This window comes from Haematobia irritans, chromosome 2 (genome assembly GCF_050003625.1).
Source record: "Haematobia irritans isolate KBUSLIRL chromosome 2, ASM5000362v1, whole genome shotgun sequence".
NCBI classification, from domain to species: domain Eukaryota; kingdom Metazoa; phylum Arthropoda; class Insecta; order Diptera; family Muscidae; genus Haematobia; species Haematobia irritans.
Window position 1 is genome coordinate 27,303,509 of NC_134398.1, and position 20,455 is coordinate 27,323,963.

The 20,455-nt window shown below is 30.8% G+C and overlaps 1 protein-coding gene and 1 long non-coding RNA gene across 2 annotated transcripts in view; both read left to right on the top strand.

Annotated features, from left to right (window-relative positions):
• LOC142223772 (lipase 3) overlaps positions 1–20,455 on the top strand; it is a 52,519-nt gene that overhangs the window by 13,360 nt on the left and 18,704 nt on the right. Inside the window, exon 2 of the mRNA XM_075293624.1 lies at positions 1,560–2,893. Coding sequence (XP_075149739.1) covers positions 2,771–2,893 — 123 coding nt within the window. The 5' untranslated portion in view covers positions 1,560–2,770. The remainder of the gene's footprint in view (positions 1–1,559; positions 2,894–20,455) is intronic.
• LOC142227457 (uncharacterized) lies at positions 14,873–15,785 on the top strand. Its single transcript, XR_012719839.1, has 2 exons — positions 14,873–15,408; positions 15,470–15,785. It is a non-coding gene; the product is annotated as an uncharacterized LOC142227457 (long non-coding RNA).

The window sequence follows — 20,455 nt, forward strand, 5'->3', positions numbered from 1 at the left end:
AAAATTTTCTATAGAAATAAAATTTTGTCGAAATTTTCTATGGAAATAATAATTTTGAGAAAATTTTCTATAGAAATAATAATTTTAACAAAATTTTCTATAGAAATAAAGTTTTGACAAAATTTTCTATACAAATAAAATTTTGACAAAATTTTCTATAGAAATAAAATTTCTACAGGAATAAAATTTTGATAAAATTTTTTACAAGGAATAAAATTTTGACAAAATTTTCTATAGGAATAAAATTTTGACAAAACTTTCTAAAGAAATAAAATTTTGTCAAATATTTCTATAGAAGCAAAAAATTTGCCAAAATTTTCCATAGAAATAAAATTTTGACAAAATTTTCTATAGAAATAAAATTTTCTATAGAAATAAAATTTTGATAAAATTTTTATAGAAATAAAATTTTGATAAAATTTTTATAGAAATAAAATTTTGACAAATTTTTCTATAGAAATAAAATTTTGACAAAATTTTCTATAGAAATAAAATTGCGACAAAATTTTCTATAAAAATACAATTTGGACAAAATTTTCTATAGAAATACTATTTTGACAAAATTCTCTATTTTTATAGAAATTTTCCAATATAAGATTTTTCTGTTTTATAGTGTTTGGTAAAATTTTTGTACGACCACGTTTAAATTCAGCAACCCAATTTTTTACTGTTGCATATGAAGGAACACTTTCACCTAACACATTCACCATTTCATTATGAATTTCTTGTTCCGATAACCTTTTTTATGTGAATATTTAATAACAGCACGCATTTCTAATTTTTCCATTGTAAAAACAACACCTGTTTTTATATGAAGGAGTTGCCAGATCGAAACAAAATTTAACATGTGTTCATAACAGAGATGGAAGTTTCCAAAACACTTAACTTTTTTCTGTTTATACCGCGCTTTTTGTGCTAGGCTAAGAAGTTTCCGAACTGCCCTCGTAGTTTGGTCTCGAGTGGCAACCATAATCACAATACCAAGAAGGAAATTGGGGTATATATTCATTAAAAATTTTGCGGTTTATTTTCATAAGCCAAACGAGCCCCAAAAATTAAATGAAGTTATTCCCAAATAAAAGCATTAAAATCTGGTGTTGTTGTTTTGTACACAATTTTTTTTGGGTCCTACTTCATTTAGATTTTGGGGCCAATTTTCATGGGGTCATTTTCATAGCAGCTGGGGCCTTAATTCGTGAAGCCAATTTCTATTTTTTTTTTGCCAAAGTCCATTAATTCCCCTTCGATTGTGAATATCGTATTTGTTCTTTAGATTATTACATCGTTATGATCAAAGCTGAGGACTTATTAACCACTTCCCATATAATAGAATATATAGAAATTTATGGAAAGCGGCTTAGTAATCTAATTTACCTTATAATATAATATAATTTTCTCTATTATTCGCTTATCCCTATAGATATTCTTTAGTCTTCGACCGATATATTGATCATAATAAAAAAACTGATATTATTACCATAAAAAAATTAATTACTTTGTCCAAGACAAATACAATTTCCAAATGACTATGACATTTTATTTTTGTTTTATGATTTCAGATTAAAAACAAAAAAACAAAAAAAACTCATCGCACTTTGAACAGAGTGGGAAGCTTGGCGAAAAAAATATAGGCAGCAGCCATCACACATGGAGAACGATATAGCGAAACATTAACAAAAACTACGTCACTATAATGAAATGAACTTTAGTAAAAACAATAACAATACAACTAAGAAAATAACCAAGCAATTGAATTAAAAAAATCGATAATAGAGTATAAACGAAAGAAAAAAAAATTAAAAAAAAATTGAAAAAAAAAACAAGAGAACACAAAATCTTATCAACCGCGAAAAGAAGTAAAAAAAAAAACAATTAAAATAAAATACTAGAGCCAAGTAGTGTTTTTTTTTTGTTTGCTATTTTTTTTTTTTTTTGCTCACATTAAAGAGTTTCAAAAGGTTTATGAAAAAACACACACAAAAAATTATAACCATGACAAAATAATAACAATATGAATAATATTATTAAACGATAGTGGAACCATATTTGCTTCAATGAAAATATTGCAAAGAAGAAAAATATTAAAGTCCCCCATTTGAGATCGCAGCCAATTGAACACTTCACTAGTAGCCATCGAAGCAAACACACATAAACGGAAATATTAGCAGCTAAAATTAATTTTTTTCTTCATAAAAAAAATTTAATGTAATTTAAAAAACAAAAAAATAATAAAGTGCCTGATTAAATCCAAAAAAACAAGTGATATAAAAAAATCTCCTTTGCTGAAATAGGAAAAAAACTTCATCAATTCCCATAATCTAAAAACTAAAAATCCAGTAATTACCTGGTTGTGCTAAAACCAAAAAAAAAAAACTAGGTCATCTCCGCTTAGACGCTATCGCTATTGACCAACGCCACATAACTTACAAATAATCAACGATGAAATAAAAAAATCATTGAGACGGGCAATAGCAAGCAACTTAACTAAAAAACTAAAGATAAATTACAAAAAAAATAACGCCTACCGGTAAAACAAGTGATTTTTCGCATTTGAATTAAATTTGGTCAGTGCAACTTGATACCCGGCTCATAACGAGTCGTGCAAAATTCAAACCCGAAATTGAAAAAAAATCCAAACACTCAACGCATATTACCACATTCCTTATGGCCTATAGTATTAACTGAAATGTATGGTAGTTCTTAGCAAATATTTTTGCTATTAAAAAAAAACACATTTTTTTTAATTACAACATACGCTTTTATTGCTACAATGATGAAAATGTTGTTTACGCCATACCATAGAAATTGCAAAAATATTTCATTTTGGATTTCATTTGGAGTTGTACTGCTATTAGCCAATGTAATTCCTCGGACCAATGGATTTAAAGTTACGGTGAGTAGAAAAATATTAAAAAAAAAATAAGTAAAAACGACAAAAATATGAAATAAGTCACTCAAAAGAGTGGCACAAAAAGTGTCACTAAATTTAAAAATAAAAGTGGCACACACAAAAATAAGATTTAAATGAATTTGATAAATGTGTTTTTGTATGAAATTATAAATACAATTTTTACAAAATTAGACAAAACAATAAACAAATAAAATTTTGACAAAATTTTCTAAAGAGTATTGACAAAAATTTCTGTAGCCTATAGTATTAACTGAAATAAAATTTTGACTCAATTTTCTATAGAAATAAGATTTTGAGAAATTTTTCTATAGAAATAAAATTTTGTCTCATTTTTCTATAGAAATAAAATGTTGATAAAATTTTCTATAAAAATAAAATTTTGATAAAATTCGCTATAGAAATAAAATTTAGACAATATTTTCAATAGAAATAAAATTTTGACAAAATTTTCTATAGAAAAAAAATTTTGACAAAATATTCTATAGAAATAAAATTTTGACAAAATTTTCTATAGAAATAAAATAATTTACAAAATTTTCTATAGAAATAAAATGTTAACAAAATTTTCTATAGAAATAAAATTTTGACTCAATTTTCTATAGAAATAAAATATTGAAAAAAATTTTCTATAGAAATAAAATTTTGACAAAATTTTCTATAGAAATAAAATAATTTACAAAATTTTCTATAGAAATAAAATGTTGACAAAATTTTCTATAGAAATAAAATTTTGACTCAATTTTCTATAGAAATAAAATGTTGACAAAATTTTCTATAAAAATAAAATTTTGAGAAAATTTGCTATAGAAATAAAATTAAACAAGTAAGGAAAGTCTAAAGTCGGGCGATGCCGACAATATTATACCCTGCACCACTTTGTAGATCTAAATTTTCGATACCATATCACTTCGGTCAAATGTGTTGAGTGCTATATATAAAGGTTTGTCCCAAATACATACGTTTAAATATCACTCGATTTGGACAGAATTTGAAAGGCTTTTACAAAATCTATAGACTCAAAATTTAAGTTGGCTAATGCACTAGGGTGGAACACTATTTTAGTAAAAAAAAAATATGGGAAACATTAAATCTGAAGCAATTTTAAGGAAACTTCGCAAAAGTTTATTTATGATTTATCGCTCGATATATATGTATTAGAAGTTTAGGAAAATTAGAGTCATTTTTACAACTTTTCGACTAAGCAGTGGCGATTTAACAAGGAAAATGTTACCAACATTGACCATTTTTGTCGAAATCAGAAAAACATATATATGGGAGCTATATCTAAATCTGAACCGATTTCAACCAAATTTGGCACGCATAGCAACAATGCTTATTCTACACCCTGTGCAAAATTTTATCTAAATCGGAGTTAAAAATTGGCCTCTGTGGTCATACGAATGTAAATCGGGCGAAAGCTATATATGGGAGATATATTTAAATCTGAACCGATTTCAACCAACTTTGGCACGCACAGATAGAATGTTAATTCTACTCCCTGTGCAAAATTTCAACTAAATCGGAGCAAAAAATTGGCCTCTGTGGTCCTATGAGTGTAAATCGGGTGAAAGCTATATATGGGAGCTATATCTAAATCTGAACCGATTTCAACCAAATTTGGCACGCATAGCAACAATGCTAAATTTACTCCTAGTGCAAAATTTCAAACAAATTGGGCAAAAACTCTGGCTTCTAGGACCATATTAGTCCATATCGGGCGAAAGATATATATGGGAGCTATATCTAAATCTGAATCGATTTCAATCAAATTTGGCGCGCATAGCTACAATGCTAAATCTACTCCCTGTGCAAAATTTCAACCAAATTGGGCCAAAACTCTGGCTTTTAGGACCATATTAGTCCATATCGGGCGAAAGATATATATGGGAGCTGTATCTAAATCTGAACCGATTTCAATCAAATTTTTCACACTTGACTATACTACTAATTGTACTCCTAGTGCAAAATTTCAACCAAATTCGGCCAAAAATCTGTCTTCTGGGGCCATATAAGTCCATATCGGGCGAAAGATATATATGGGAGCTATATCTAAATCTGAACCGATTTCAATCGAATTTTGCACCTGTTCCACAGTGTGGCGCAGGGTATACAAAAAATTTCTATAGAAATAAACTGTTGACAAAATTTTCCATAGAAATAAAATTTTGACAAAATTTTCTATAGAAATAACATTTTTGACAAAATATTCTATAGAAATAAAATATTGACAAAAATTTTTTTGGGGCCAATTTTCATGGGGCCCATTTTCATAGCACCTACATTAATTCGTATTTTCTATAGAAATAAATTTTGGCAAAATTTTCTATATAAATAAAATTTTGAGAAAAATATCTATAGAAAAAAATTTACAAAATTTGCTATAGAAATAGAACTTTGAGAAAATTTTCTATAGAAATAACATTTTGAGAAAATTTTCTATAGAAATAAATTTTTTTCAAACAATTTTTATAATTCAATATCTTTAAAAATTTTTATTTCATCTTTCATTCATTTTATCAAAGTCTATTGTGAGTTAGATCTCACTATCGAACCTAGAAAATTTTATTTGCATATTTTTAGGCACATCTCTTGTTCACTCGATAATACTATGGTTTGAGAAAGAAGAAGTGTTCAAAATTAGAAATAAAATTTTGACAAAATTTTCTATAATAATAAAATTTTGACAAAATTTTCTATAAAAAAATTGATAAAATTTTCTATAGAAATAAAATTTTGACAAAATTTTCTATAAAAATAATAGTTTACAAAATTTTGAGAAAATTTTTCTATAGAAATATTTTTTTTTTTTTTTTGACAAAATTTTCTATAGAAATAAAATTTTGACAACATTTTCTATTGAAATAAAAGTTTTAAAAAAATTTCTATAGAAATAAAATTTTTAAAAAATTTTCTATAGAAATAAAATTTTGACAAAATTTTCTATAAAAATAAAATTTTGAGAAAATTTTCTATAGAAATAAAATTTTATCAAAGTCCATTGTGAGTTGGATCTCCCTTTGTGAAGAAAATTTTATTTGCATATTTTTAGGCGTCTCTCTTGTTCGCTTGACAATACTATGGTTTGAGAAGGATAAAGTGCTCAAAATTAGGAATGTATAGAAATAAAATTTTGACAAAATTTTCTATAGAAATAAAATTTTTAAAAAATTTTCTATAGAAATAAAATATTTAAAAAATTTTCTATAGGAATAAAATTTTGGCAAAATTTTCTATAAAAATAAAATTTTGAGAACATTTTCTATAGAAATAAAATTTTGTCAAAATTTTCTAAAGAAACAAAATTTTGACAAAATTTTCTATACAAATAAAATTTTAACAAAATTTTCTATAGAAATAATAAAATTTTTATAATTCAATATCTTTAAAAATTTTTATTTCATCTTTCATTCATTTTATCAAAGTCCATTGTGAGTTAGATCTCCCTTTTTGTAGAACCTAGAAAATTTTATTTGCCTATTTTTAGGCGTCTCTCTTGTTCGCTTGACAATACTATGGTTTGAGAAGGAAAAAGTGCTCAAAATTAGAAATAAAATTTTGACAAAATTTTGTATAGAAATAAAATTTTGACAAAATTTTCTATAGAAATAAAATTTTGAAATGAAAAAATTTTCTAAAATTTTGAGAAAATTTTCTATAGAAATAAAATTTTTTTCAAAATTTTCTAAAGAAAAAAAATTTTGACAAAATTTTCTATACAAATAAAATTTTAACAAAATTTTCTATACAAATATAATTTTGAGAAAACGCACTATAGACATAAAATTTTGACAAAATATTTTATAGAAATAAAATTTTGACAAAATTTTCTATAAAAAAAAAATTGGCAAAATTTTCTTTAGAAATAAAATTTAGACCAAATATAGAAATAAAATGTTGGCAAAATTTTCTATAAAAATAAAATATTGACGAAAATTTTTAACAGAAATAAAAGGTTGACAAAATTTTCTACAAAAATAAAATTTTGACGAAAATTTTCTACAGAAATAAAATTTTGACAAAATTTCTATAGAAATAAAATTTTGACAACATTTTCTATTGAAATAAAATATTGAGAAAATTGTCTATAGAAATAAAATTAGTAGATATCGGGCGAAAGATATATATGGGAGCTATATCTAAAACTGAACCGATTTCTTCCAAAATCAATAGGGTTCAATTCTGACCCAAAACACATACTTGTGGCAAATTTGAAGACGATTGGACTAAAATTGCGACCTAGACTTTGATTACAAAAATGTGTTCACAGACAGACGCACCGACGGACGGACGGACATGGCTAGATCGACTCAAGGGCAATATTGCCAAAGGCACCATATGTCTAGCTCGTCTGCCTCTGATATGAATTTTTGCTTGGTATTTAGATTATGAACTGATGTTGACGAATTTTTGTGTGATTGGGGATCGGTTTATCTGGAGGCTCTATATAGCTATGGACCGATATGGAACAATGTTGGCATGGTTGTTAGCGGTCATATCTTAGCACAACGTAACAAAGGAATCGGATGAAATTTACTCCTTCAAGAGGCTCCAGAGGTCAAATTTGGGGATCGGTTTATATGGGGGCTGTATATGGACCGATATGGACGAATTTTTGGACGATTTTTAGAGGACATAAAGGGTGATTTGTTAAGAGCTTGATAACTTTTTTTAAAAAAAAAACGCATAAAATTTGCAAAATCTCATCGGTTCTTTATTTGAAACGTTAGATTGGTCCATGACATTTACTTTTTGAAGATAATTTCATTTAAATGTTGACCGCGGCTGCGTCTTAGGTGGTCCATTCGGAAAGTCCAATTTTGGGCAACTTTTTCGAGCATTTCGGCCGGAATAGCCCGAATTTCTTCGGAAATTTTGTCTTCCAAAGCTGGAATAGTTGCTGGCTTATTTCTGTAGACTTTAGACTTGACGTAGCCCCACAAAAAATAGTCTAAAGGCGTCAAATCGCATGATCTTGGTGGCCAACTTAGCGGTCCATTTCTTGAGATGAATTGTTCTCCGAAGTTTTCCCTCAAAATGGCCATAGAATCGCGAGCTGTGTGGCATGTAGCGCCATCTTGTTGAAACCACATGTCAACCAAGTTCAGTTCTTCCATTTTTGGCAACAAAAAGTTTGTTAGCATCGAACGATAGCGATCGCCATTCACCGTAACGTTGCGTCCAACAGCATCTTTGAAAAAATACGGTCCAATGATTCCACCAGCGTACAAACCACACCAAACAGTGCATTTTTCGGGATGCATGGGCAGTTCTTGAACGGCTTCTGGTTGCTCTTCACTCCAAATGCGGCAATTTTGCTTATTTACGTAGCCATTCAACCAGAAATGAGCCTCATCGCTGAACAAAATTTGTCGATAAAAAAGCGGATTTTCTGCCACTGATTTTGGTAATAAAATTCAATGATTTGCAAGCGTTGCTCGTTAGTAAGTCTATTCATGATGAAATGTCAAAGCATACTGAGCATCTTTCTCTTTGACACCATGTCTGAAATCCCACGTGATCTGTCAAATACTAATGCATGAAAATCCTAACCTCAAAAGAATCACCCTTTATATAAAACCCACGTACTAAATTTCAACCTGATCGGATGGAATTTGGTTCTCTAAGAGGCTCCGCAAGCCAAATCTGGTGGTCGAATTATATGGGGGCTATACGTAAAAGTAGTCCGATATGACCGATTTGCAATACCATCCGACCTACATTAATAACAACTACATGTGCCAAGTTTCAAGACGATAGCTTGTATCGTTCGGAAGTTAGCATGATTTCAACAGACAGAGGGACGGAGGTCATGGATAGATCGACTAAGAATTTCACCACGACCCAGAATATATATACGTTATGGGGTCTTAGACCAATATTTCGATGTGTTACAAACGGAATGACAAAATTAATATACCCCCATGCTATGGTGGAGGGTATGATAAGATGCCACACTTTTTTGTTAAACAAAAAATTCGAATTAAAAAAATGTTATACCGTTTTTTCTATGAAATTGTGAATTTGCGTTTCTCTTTTAAATTAAGTCTAAATAAACCCCACGATCATTTTAGCTCCTTTACATCGAATATCAATCCAATTATCAATTAGCAGTTCTTGCGGAAACCCGGTTTACCTATTACAGACAAATTTCCTTTGCATATTTACAGGCATCACTACAGAAAATTGTCTTTGCATATTTTCAGGAGTACCACTTGTCCGCTTTATGACACAATGGTTTGAGAAGGGAAAAGTGCTCAAAATTTTAAAAAGGGATGCATTAGTTTGATTTTAATGTGACAGTCCATTGTTTAAGGCTCTCGCCTCCATCTCCATTCCACTCTGTCTATTGTGATAGCAAAGATGTTGAACATCTTTCAAATCAATGAGTGCTACTCGATTCTATATTTAGTTTAGTGACAATGGCTTCCTAGACTTAGTCTCAGCATTAGCATTGAGAATTTCTAAACAAAGGAGGCACATCCATTGCCTATTTTCAGGCGTCCTACTCATAAAGTTAAAATTACTCAAAGGTATAGTAATGAACGCATTAGTTCGATTTTATGTTAAGACATTGATTTTAAAGGGATTTGGAATAAAAATTTAGGAAAGAAAGTGGCACAATATGGCAAACAGCTGGTACAAAGATGTCAAAAGTAGGGCATTTAGTGGCACAGCATGTCAAAAAGCACAAAAATTTGAAAAAGTAGGGAATTTAGTGGATAAGCGTTGACATTTTTGTTCCACTTTTTTGTTGTGCCAATAAATGACACACACTTTTTACATTTTTTTTGCTACCCTTTTGTTGGTCAGTTCTAACTATTTCTCGAGGTTCAAATCTCACTAGCGGTGAATTTTTTTTATCAAATATTTTTCAAAAATATTATTTTGTAGTTATACATATATCAAAAATTGAAAATTCTCATATTTTGCAAAAATCTTCTAAAAGCATTTCCATTGATGTAAACAATTCAAACGGCCTTGGTTCATTTTTTTTACTTTTTTATTTATTTTATATTTTTTTTTTGTGATATTTAATTGTCCAAAATATTGACTTTAAACGGGCAAATAGCTTATTTTCTAGGACTGGTCCGAAAAAAACTTCATGGAAAACATTTTTAAGATGCTCTTAAAAAGAAATGCTTGTGAAACAATTTCCATTTTGTTTTTGTTGTGCTGAGATTATATGGAATTGATATGACTTTTATTTTAGTGCGAAACCAACAAATCGAGTTGGACCACAACCAAATATGAATAAATTTCATATAATATAGTCAAATGAAACAAAAATAAAATATAGGTCAAACAAATTCAGTATCACCATCACTCAGTGGACGATAAAAGGCAAAAATATTTCTATTTTAATAAAATCTCCAATAAAATTAAGACATTTATAGACACATATATATGTATGTATGTTTATGAATGCAACAAGTATTTCACATAAATAACATTACACCTAAAATCTAACCACATCACCCTGTTATCTATACTAACACAGAGAGCTGGGGGTTGTGGTTTGTGACCAATGACATGCAAATATGTTACAAGTTCAATGTTAAGGTTGTTATTTAAAGATGTAATGACGTATGTGTATATATTGTCTCTATATACGAACTCTAACATTATTTTCTGAGATAACACTTCCCATTAACACCAAATGACAACATCAACTGTAAAGAATACAACAAAAAATTACATTGATGTTTACTATACATTTGCCAAATGGAATGTTCTATTCCAGTGTAGGGATCTATAGTAAAGGGTGATTTGTTAAGAGCTTGATAACTTTTTTTAAAAAAAAAACGCATAAAATTTGCAAAATCTCATCGGTTCTTTATTTGAAACGTTAGATTGGTCCATGACATTTACTTTTTGAAGATAATTTCATTTAAATGTTGACCGCGGCTGCGTCTTAGGTGGTCCATTCGGAAAGTCCAATTTTGGGCAACTTTTTCGAGCATTTCGGCCGGAATAGCCCGAATTTCTTCGGAAATGTTGTCTTCCAAAGCTGGAATAGTTGCTGGCTTATTTCTGTAGACTTTAGACTTGACGTAGCCCCACAAAAAATAGTCTAAAGGCGTCAAATCGCATGATCTTGGTGGCCAACTTACCGGTCCATTTCTTGAGATGAATTGTTCTCCGAAGTTTTCCCTCAAGATGGCCATAGAATCGCGAGCTGTGTGGCATGTAGCGCCATCTTGTTGAAACCACATGTCAACCAAGTTCAGTTCTTCCATTTTTGGCAACAAAAAGTTTGTTAGCATCGAACGATAGCGATCGCCATTCACCGTAACGTTGCGTCCAACAGCATCTTTGAAAAAATACGGTCCAATGATTCCACCAGCGTACAAACCACACCAAACAGTGCATTTTTCGGGATGCATGGGCAGTTCTTGAACGGCTTCTGGTTGCTCTTCACTCCAAATGCGGCAATTTTGCTTATTTACGTAGCCATTCAACCAGAAATGAGCCTCATCGCTGAACAAAATTTGTCGATAAAAAAGCGGATTTTCTGCCACTGATTTTGGTAATAAAATTCAATGATTTGCAAGCGTTGCTCGTTAGTAAGTCTATTCATGATGAAATGTCAAAGCATACTGAGCATCTTTCTCTTTGACACCATGTCTGAAATCCCACGTGATCTGTCAAATACTAATGCATGAAAATCCTAACCTCAAAAGAATCACCCTTTATAAACCAATAATCGATTTTTCGACTATTCGATTATTGACTATTAATCAAAAATCGATTTTCGATTATTTTCACCAATCAAAATTCGAATATTCGATTTTTCATAACCGAATTTCATAGAAATAATGATTACAAAATATTCGATTTTATGGTATCTATTTGTTTTTTGTTAGTGTTATCAACAATAGTTGGTAAGAAATGCCAAAAATTAGTGTTCCAGTCAAACATGTTAATTTTTTTAAGTTGTTTAATATATTTTTAAAATGTTCAATATAAAATTTTTAACATGTACGTGTCATTTATTATTATTTCCTTAAATATTTGTTTAATATATTTTGAAAATACTCAATATGAAATAACTTATCATTATCTCCCCAAATAATTACCCGTATAAATTCAAGGAAATTTAAAAAATAAAGGATTCATTTCCACCAATTTCATATTTTATTTAATCAAGTCAACATTTTTATTCTAGTCAAAATTAAAAATTTATGATAGTCATTTTTATGATAGTTAAAATTAAAAATTAGTTAAAAATCTAAAATTGATTTTGCGATTATTTTAAGGTTAATAATCGATTTCGACTTTTTTAGATTTTCATGCCAAAATTCGAATAATCGATTAATCGATTTTCGATTAATAGATCCCTATTCCAGTGATAACAAACTTGTCGCCCCATCGTTGTGGGTAAAAACAATTTAACAAATCAAGATAAAAAATCGTCGATTGTTGTTGTTTACATTCGTGTGAGTAATAGATATTCTAAGCTTTTTGTTCGTAATTACATGCAATTTTATGCAATTGAGGAATTTGTCGAGTATTAATGTTTATTAATTATGAATTATGAATTTTCATATGCAGGTCATTATGAATTTTCATATGCAGGTCATCTTACACATATTTTAACAGATAGGTGATAAATGTATCACCATCACTCAGTAGAAGATAATAGGCAAAAATATTTCTATTTTAATAAAATCTCTAATAAAATAAAGACATTTATAGCCACATATTTATGTTTATGAATGCAACGAGTATTTCACATAAATAACATTACACCTAAAATCTGTCTACACCACCCTGTTATCTATACTAACACAGAGAGCTGTGGGTTGTGACCAATGACATGAAAAAATATGTTACAAGTTCAATGTTAAGGTTGCTATTTAAAGATGTAATGACGTACATATTGTCTCTATATTAAAACTTTAACATAATTTTCTAAGATAACACTCCCCATTAACACAATTGTAAAGAGTAAAGCAAACATTTACATTGCTGTTTACTATACATTTGCCATATGGAATGTTCTCTTCCCGTGAGAACAAACTTGTCACCCCATTGTTGATTGTTGTTGTTGTTGTTGTTTGCATTCGTGTGAATAATACATATTCCAAGCTTTTGTTCGTAGTTACATGTAATTTTATGACATTGAGGAAATTGTCGAGTGCATATGCAGATCATCTTCCATATACTTTAACAGATATGTGATAAATGTTAAATACAAGCTAACTAAGTCCGGCTTGTAGTAGTGTAATCAACGTGTATGGCTTTAAGCTGAAATCAAAAGAATAATGAAATGATGATTTTTGTTTACTTTGGAAAATCGTCAAACATTTTGTTATCTGAACGCTAGTCATTCAAACCTAAAAATGTATGTCGGAAGTTAATGTATTATTGTTTATAACGTTTCGATATTGCTACTGATTGAAATTGCCTAATTGATAAGATAAGAGTGAAAGTATCTTCTCATCGATTTCTTGGACAAAGTAGTTCAAAGTCTCATTTGTTGGAGGGTAATCGTGTCTTGGTTGGTCAATAAAATAAAATAATGATAACGATGTAGTTTAAGTGACTGTATATCGTTTGTTTTCTTTTGTTAAGTACCTTTTTTTAACAATGTCAAATTTTGGCATTGATCCTTTGTTCCAATATTACTAATCTAATTGATAGAAAATCATTCGATTTAGATTTATACATAAAATCATTATATGGTAAGAGTTCTATAACTTCGAAAGAAACATTTGTCCCAGATCTTACATTATATAATGGTGGAGTATATAAAAATAGGCGGATATCTAAAGGGTGATTCTTTTGAGGTTAGGATTTTCATGCATTAGTATTTGACAGATCACGTGGGATTTCAGACATGGTGTCAAAGAGAAAGATGCTCAGTATGCTTTGACATTGCATCATGAATAGACTTACTAACGAGCAACGCTTGCAAATCATTGAATTTTATTACCAAAATCAGTGGCAGAAAATCCGCTTTTTTATCGACAAATTTTGTTCAGCGATGAGGCTCATTTCTGGTTGAATGGCTACGTAAATAAGCAAAATTGCCGCATTTGGAGTGAAGAGCAACCAGAAGCCGTTCAAGAACTGCCCATGCATCCCGAAAAATGCACTGTTTGGTGTGGTTTGTACGCTGGTGGAATCATTGGACCGTATTTTTTCAAAGATGCTGTTGGACGCAACGTTACGGTGAATGGCGATCGCTATCGTTCGATGCTAACAAACTTTTTGTTGCCAAAAATGGAAGAACTGAACTTGGTTGACATGTGGTTTCAACAAGATGGCGCTACATGCCACACAGCTCGCGATTCTATGGCCATTTTGAGGGAAAACTTCGGAGAACAATTCATCTCAAGAAATGGACCGGTAAGTTGGCCACCAAGATCATGCGATTTGACGCCTTTAGACTATTTTTTGTGGGGCTACGTCAAGTCTAAAGTCTACAGAAATAAGCCAGCAACTATTCCAGCTTTGGAAGACAACATTTCCGAAGAAATTCGGGCTATTCCGGCCGAAATGCTCGAAAAAGTTGCCCAAAATTGGACTTTCCGAATGGACCACCTAAGACGCAGCCGCGGTCAACATTTAAATGAAATTATCTTCAAAAAGTAAATGTCATGGACCAATCTAACGTTTCAAATAAAGAACCGATGAGATTTTGCAAATTTTATGCGTTTTTTTTTTAAAAAAAAGTTATCAAGCTCTTAACAAATCACCCTTTATAAATCCAATCTGGAAGTGACCCTAAGTAGTAGTTTTTTTTTTTTGGTTTTTTTAAGATAGGCCCTAATGAAAATTGGGCGAGTTGCATAGGTTAGGTTATTTTAAGTTCCATAGTGATCTCTATATCTCTCTCTCTCTCTCTTATGAATAAATGCTCCCTGAGTCGATGTTTAGCTCAATGACGAGAGACCTTTTTTCGAAGTAGTGTAACACCTTTTCGTAGAAATCGAAATCACCATAACCCAGCGAGCAATTATGTCCGACGTGTCGGACGTCCGAAAACGTCTGCTAAATCTCTGGTATTATATCAGACATTTAGCCGAAATTCTGTTATTTCTTCCGAGATTTATCCGACTTTGTCTGCACATTCTCGGATCTTTTTTCAGACGATGTCTGCACAATCTCTGAAGTTTCGTACGAGAACTAACCGACGTAGTCGGCAGAATCTCTGAAGGGAATTTTGTCAACCGAGATTTGACCGAAAACCTCTGCAAAAGTTCGGAAGGAATTTTTGTTTTTGCATTTTGTTATTATTTTTGCATTCCATTGTCAGTTTCTATTGTGATATCGCGCGGAACAGATCGTACAAATAAAACGGTGAGTGAATAAACAAAATAGTGGCAAAGTGAAGTGTTAAAATAGTAAATAACAATATCATAACGGTGTTCTAAAAAAAAAATAAAAAAAACTTTTATTTAAAGACGACAACATTGCTTCGAAATTTTCTTGGTCAAATACGAACAACAACATACCTGCCAAGGATTTCTATTTTATAAAGTTGCTTAAAGGTATTTAAAACAGCGCTATTGTTATTATTATAATTTTAATGATTATAACTTCATTTTTTAGATCTCATATTTGAAAGAATTCCTCAAGCGTCGAACTCTACTATTGAATTAAATATGAAGGCTGTTTTCAATGCAGCAAAAGATCGACTGAATAAAAGAAATAAGAGAAAGATTGCCGAACTATACTGTATATATTTTTTAACAATATTAGGTTACATTATATGTAATATATTAATATTTAATTTACAAACTACCATTGAATTGGACAAATTAATATGATCTCTTAGCATAACATAGATTTTTAATAACTTTGAAATATAATTTTAGTTTAAAATCTTTTTAAATAACTTTGAAATAAAATTTTAGTTTTAAATCTTTTTAAATAACTTTGAATCACATTTTTAATTGTCCGACAAAAGTCCGAGCTTCTCGGTAGATAGTCGGACAAAGTGTCCGACAATGGTCCGAATTTCTCCGAACAAAATCGGACATAATGTCCGAGAAAGGTCCGAAATTATCTGCTAAATGTCGGTAAAATTGTCCGAGAAAGTTCCGAGATGCTCTGCTAAATGTCGGGAAAAATGTCCGAGAATTGTTCGAGCTTCTCTGCATAATGTCGGTCAAACTATCAGATTTCCCTCAGAATTGCCCATCCGAATTCGGACAGAATTCTGTCGGAATGTCGGGACAATCTTCCGATTTCCCTCAGACATTTCGGTCCGAATTCTTGTCAACCGCTCATTATACTTTCCGAACGAATTCGGACCGAATTCGGAATCAGACTCGGATGATTTAGCAGACGTTCTGTCAGAATTCGGTCCGAATTCGGAAGTAATTGTTCGCTGGGAAGTTATAATAAACCCTTTCACAGTATTCTCATATGCTATACAAAATAAATCATGCTTGAGTCTTAGTTCTCTGAGTAAACCCACACTAACGCATATTAAAATACCGACCTTGAATTGTATTCTTAACTTTGTGAACTTAATCAAGAAAAGGCACTATCGCAATAGTTGAGAGATACAATTTTTGCTAATAAATTGCTGCGCAAAAACCAAAAAATACAAACATACACATAAATTTGCAAAAAAAAAAACTATTAAACATACATTTTTTTATTTTCCAAATTGGCAATCATATATGTATAACCCCATACATACTGGTATGAATTTGAACATTTTAGTCGGTAAAACTCACCATAGCGAGAATAGGGAAGAGTTGGGGTGAGTAGATTTTTATAACTACAACACCATATGAAATGTACACTCAGAAAATTATGATTTAGCATAATGTGATACTCTAATATGATCAAGTTCATATTATGCCCATTCACATTAAATTGTTGCTCAAAATTAAGCGTTGTTCACTAATATGCCTATACGCATAAAAATTAACAAGAGAGTTAGAGTGATATTTATTCTCTTTGCTAAAATTGCCAGAGGAAGTATGGGAACGTCACATTTTATCTCTCTCTGTCTCTCTTTTGCTGGCCTTTTATAGTAATTGAAAGATTTCCCAATACAATTTGAAGATAATTATACAAAATTATTGAATACCCAAAGCAAGCTTATAAAATGAAAAGAATATTTCTTAAATTGTATGTCATTAAGAAAAATGGTCGCAACAAAGCAGAAATTTCTCGAATATTTTTCATTCTATAGGAAATATGTATTGTTAAAAAAAGATAAGCAAATTGAACATGGTTGACTCGTAACTCACCAATATGTAAAATCGTCACACATTCAGTGTATTAGCATGTAAGAATGTTTGTAATTACCATCGAAAACGTTGTTGTTTTCAATGGAGATAATATTCAATTACATATGAATGTATGAATATACCAACACTCCCATTCGAGTAATCTAGTAAGAGAGTCAAACTAGAGGTGTGCGCGTGACACGAAGTTTTCGTGACACGCGTGATTCACGCGTGAGTTACGTGATTCGTGAATGAAATTTTGACCAAATCACGTGAATGTGCGTGAATGGGACTGAACAAAAATGTGTCGTGCGTGATCGTGCGTGAACATCAAATTCTGTTCGTGAATGTGCGTGAGTAAATTTTTTTCAAAATCACGCTCACGACAAAATTCACGTTCACGAAAAAATTCACATTCACGAAAAATTCACGCTCACGACAAAATTCACGTTCACGAAGAAATTGACGTTCACGAAGAAATTCACATTCACGAAAACTTCACACTCACGATGACATTCACGTTCACGAAAAAATTCACGTTCACGAAAAATTCACTCTCACGAGAAAATTCACGTTCACGAAAAATTCACTCTCACGAGAAAATTCACGTTCACGAAGAAACTCACATTCACGAAAAATTCATTAAAAACAACATTTTCATTATTCATGTTTCGCAGCTAAAATTTATTTTTTAATAATTAGCTTTAAAAAGTAAGATTTACTCAAGTATATTTTACGAAAATTTTTAACATGTACATAGTTTCATGGGGTTAAATTTTAAATCCTATGAACATAGTGTACTCAATGAACTATTTGAAATATATGACGCATATTAAGCAAAATGTCCAGTATCGATACTGCTTTCATTTTTATATCGAAAAATTCTGAATAATGTGTTGGGGTATAACTGACGTCGTCATTCCGGTTGTAACATATTGAAATACTGCTCTCATACAGAATAATATTCTGGGTCGTGGTGAAACTCGATCTAGCGATGCCGGTCCGCATGTTGAAACCTAATTTCCGAACGAAACTTGGTATAAATAGTTGTTATTTATGTAGGTGGATGGTATTACAAATGGGCCCCCATATTTGGCTTCCGGATGAGCAAATTTCCATATGGGTCCTTAGTTATATATAGCTCCCATTTAAACCGCACTAGTAATATGATCTGTTTTGAATGTATGATTTAGGGAGAATGCAACAACACACACAATTTAACGTAATTTTGGGCCTGGTTTACTTGCTAGATATATCGAGGACAACCATTCGGACGAAAGATAGTTTTCTATGCATTCAAGACATTTTCTGCAGCAAAAAAAAAAAGCCGTATCTATCGTTATTCTTTATAACGAAGTCAATTGTTTCATGTAGTATTATAATTTCATGTATTATATGATCTTTGACTACATTTTTAAACATAAGCAGCATTTTATTTTTAGATATTGCCACAGATTAGATATCAATCACAGAATTAATAAGAAACAAGAAGCCTTATTTGATTAAACAATAATTGATTTCTTCCGGCACTTTCAATGAATTACTTAATTGGTTGTGGTCGAAACTTAATTTTTTAATTGAGGCAATAATTATTTATTGTATTGTTTATTTATTTTTAATTATTGGTTTCTTCGATGAAATAATTTATGGTAACTTTACAAGAGTTTACACTTTCTTATGTGCTTTCTGATTATATTATAGTTGGATTTTTTCTTTACACGAAAAAATATCAGTAAAATATTTCCAATTGAAAAGTTGATTGGAATTGAAAACGTAATCAATTAATTAATTAACTTATAAAATTAACTTGTTAATCAAAATAAATAATAAAGCCAACTAAGATAATGATTGAACATTTTTACATTTTTAAATTGAAAACATACTTCCAAATATAAAATTAACAATTTTCGGAAATAATTTCATTGGTTCATTAAATTTTGGCTTAGATCTGAAAAAATAATTCCATATAGTATAATTATAATATATGTAATTATAATATAATAAAAAATAAAATAAGTAAACAATAACACTATAAATCATTGATTGCCTCAATTAAAAATTAATTAAGTTTTCGGACAAAATCAATTCAAATTTTAATTGAGTTTATATTTTGATTTGATTAAAATGTTAATCGTATCTGTTAATTTTTTAATTGAGTACGTTTTCAACTTCAGATTTTAAATTAGAAATATTTTGGCGAATTTGTGTGGGTAGCTCATTTGTATCACAAGCAAGAGTGAGTAAGTTTTTAAGTTCGTACTCATTCGTGAATTACATTTTTTCGTTTGTTTTGTAAGTATAATAGTCGTGAACGAGCGTGAGTTGATTTTACATCGTGAGCGTGCGTGAATAGTTTTTATGAATCGTGAATGTGCGTGAGTTGCATTTTACATCGTGAGCGTGCGTGAATAGTTTTTATGAATCGTGAGTGTGCGTGAGTAAGTTTCGTATGTCGTGAACGTGCGTGAGTTGCATTTTACATCGTGAGCGTGAGTGAATAATTTTTTATGAATCGTGGGTGTGTGGAAGTATGTTTCATTGTTCGTGAACGTGCGTGAGTAGTTTTTTCGAATCGTGAGTGTGCGTGAATAAGTTTGTTGTTCGTGAGTTGATATTTCCCGTCGTGAGCGTGCGGTAGTCACTATTCTGCAATCGTGAGTGTTTATCTTTGCAGGATTTTGGTTCGTGAACGTGCGTGAGCGTGAATCAATAAAAACCTTCGTGCGTGAATGTTACGAATTCATTCGTGAGCGTGCGTGAGTGTGAGCAATTCATAAACGGGCGTGCGTGATCGTGCGTGAATGTTACGAATTCATTCGGGAGCGTGCGTGAGCAATTCTAAAAAAGGCGTGCGTGATTGTGCGTGAATGACATTTTGAATTTGTGAGCGTGCGTGAGCGTGCGTGAGCGTGCGTGAGCGTGCGTGAGCGTGCGTGAAAAATCCCTCACGCGCACACCTCTAAGTCAAACCATTTGTCAAGAAAACAAGTGAGTAATAGAGAAGTAAAACAAGATTCGATCCTTCAAAAATCGTATATTGCAACTGTTTCAAGCTTTTTAAAGAGAGTGAATTAAAAGTAACAATCGCACTCATATTAATATATCAACAAAAACAAGATATCTGAATTCTATTGAAATGATAATATGGACACAAGGATGTTATTCTAATATTTTTATAGCCATATCACCATGTGGTCAGGTCATCATAAAATTGACCTAGTTATTGGTGGTGGCAGCACGGTTGCCACAGTTGCCCAGTAAAAAAAGCGTCGCCAAAAAAGTAGTGAAAATGTTTTTTTTTTTGGATCCGGAAGTGGTGCAAAATTAGCACAGAAGCGATGTATTTAAC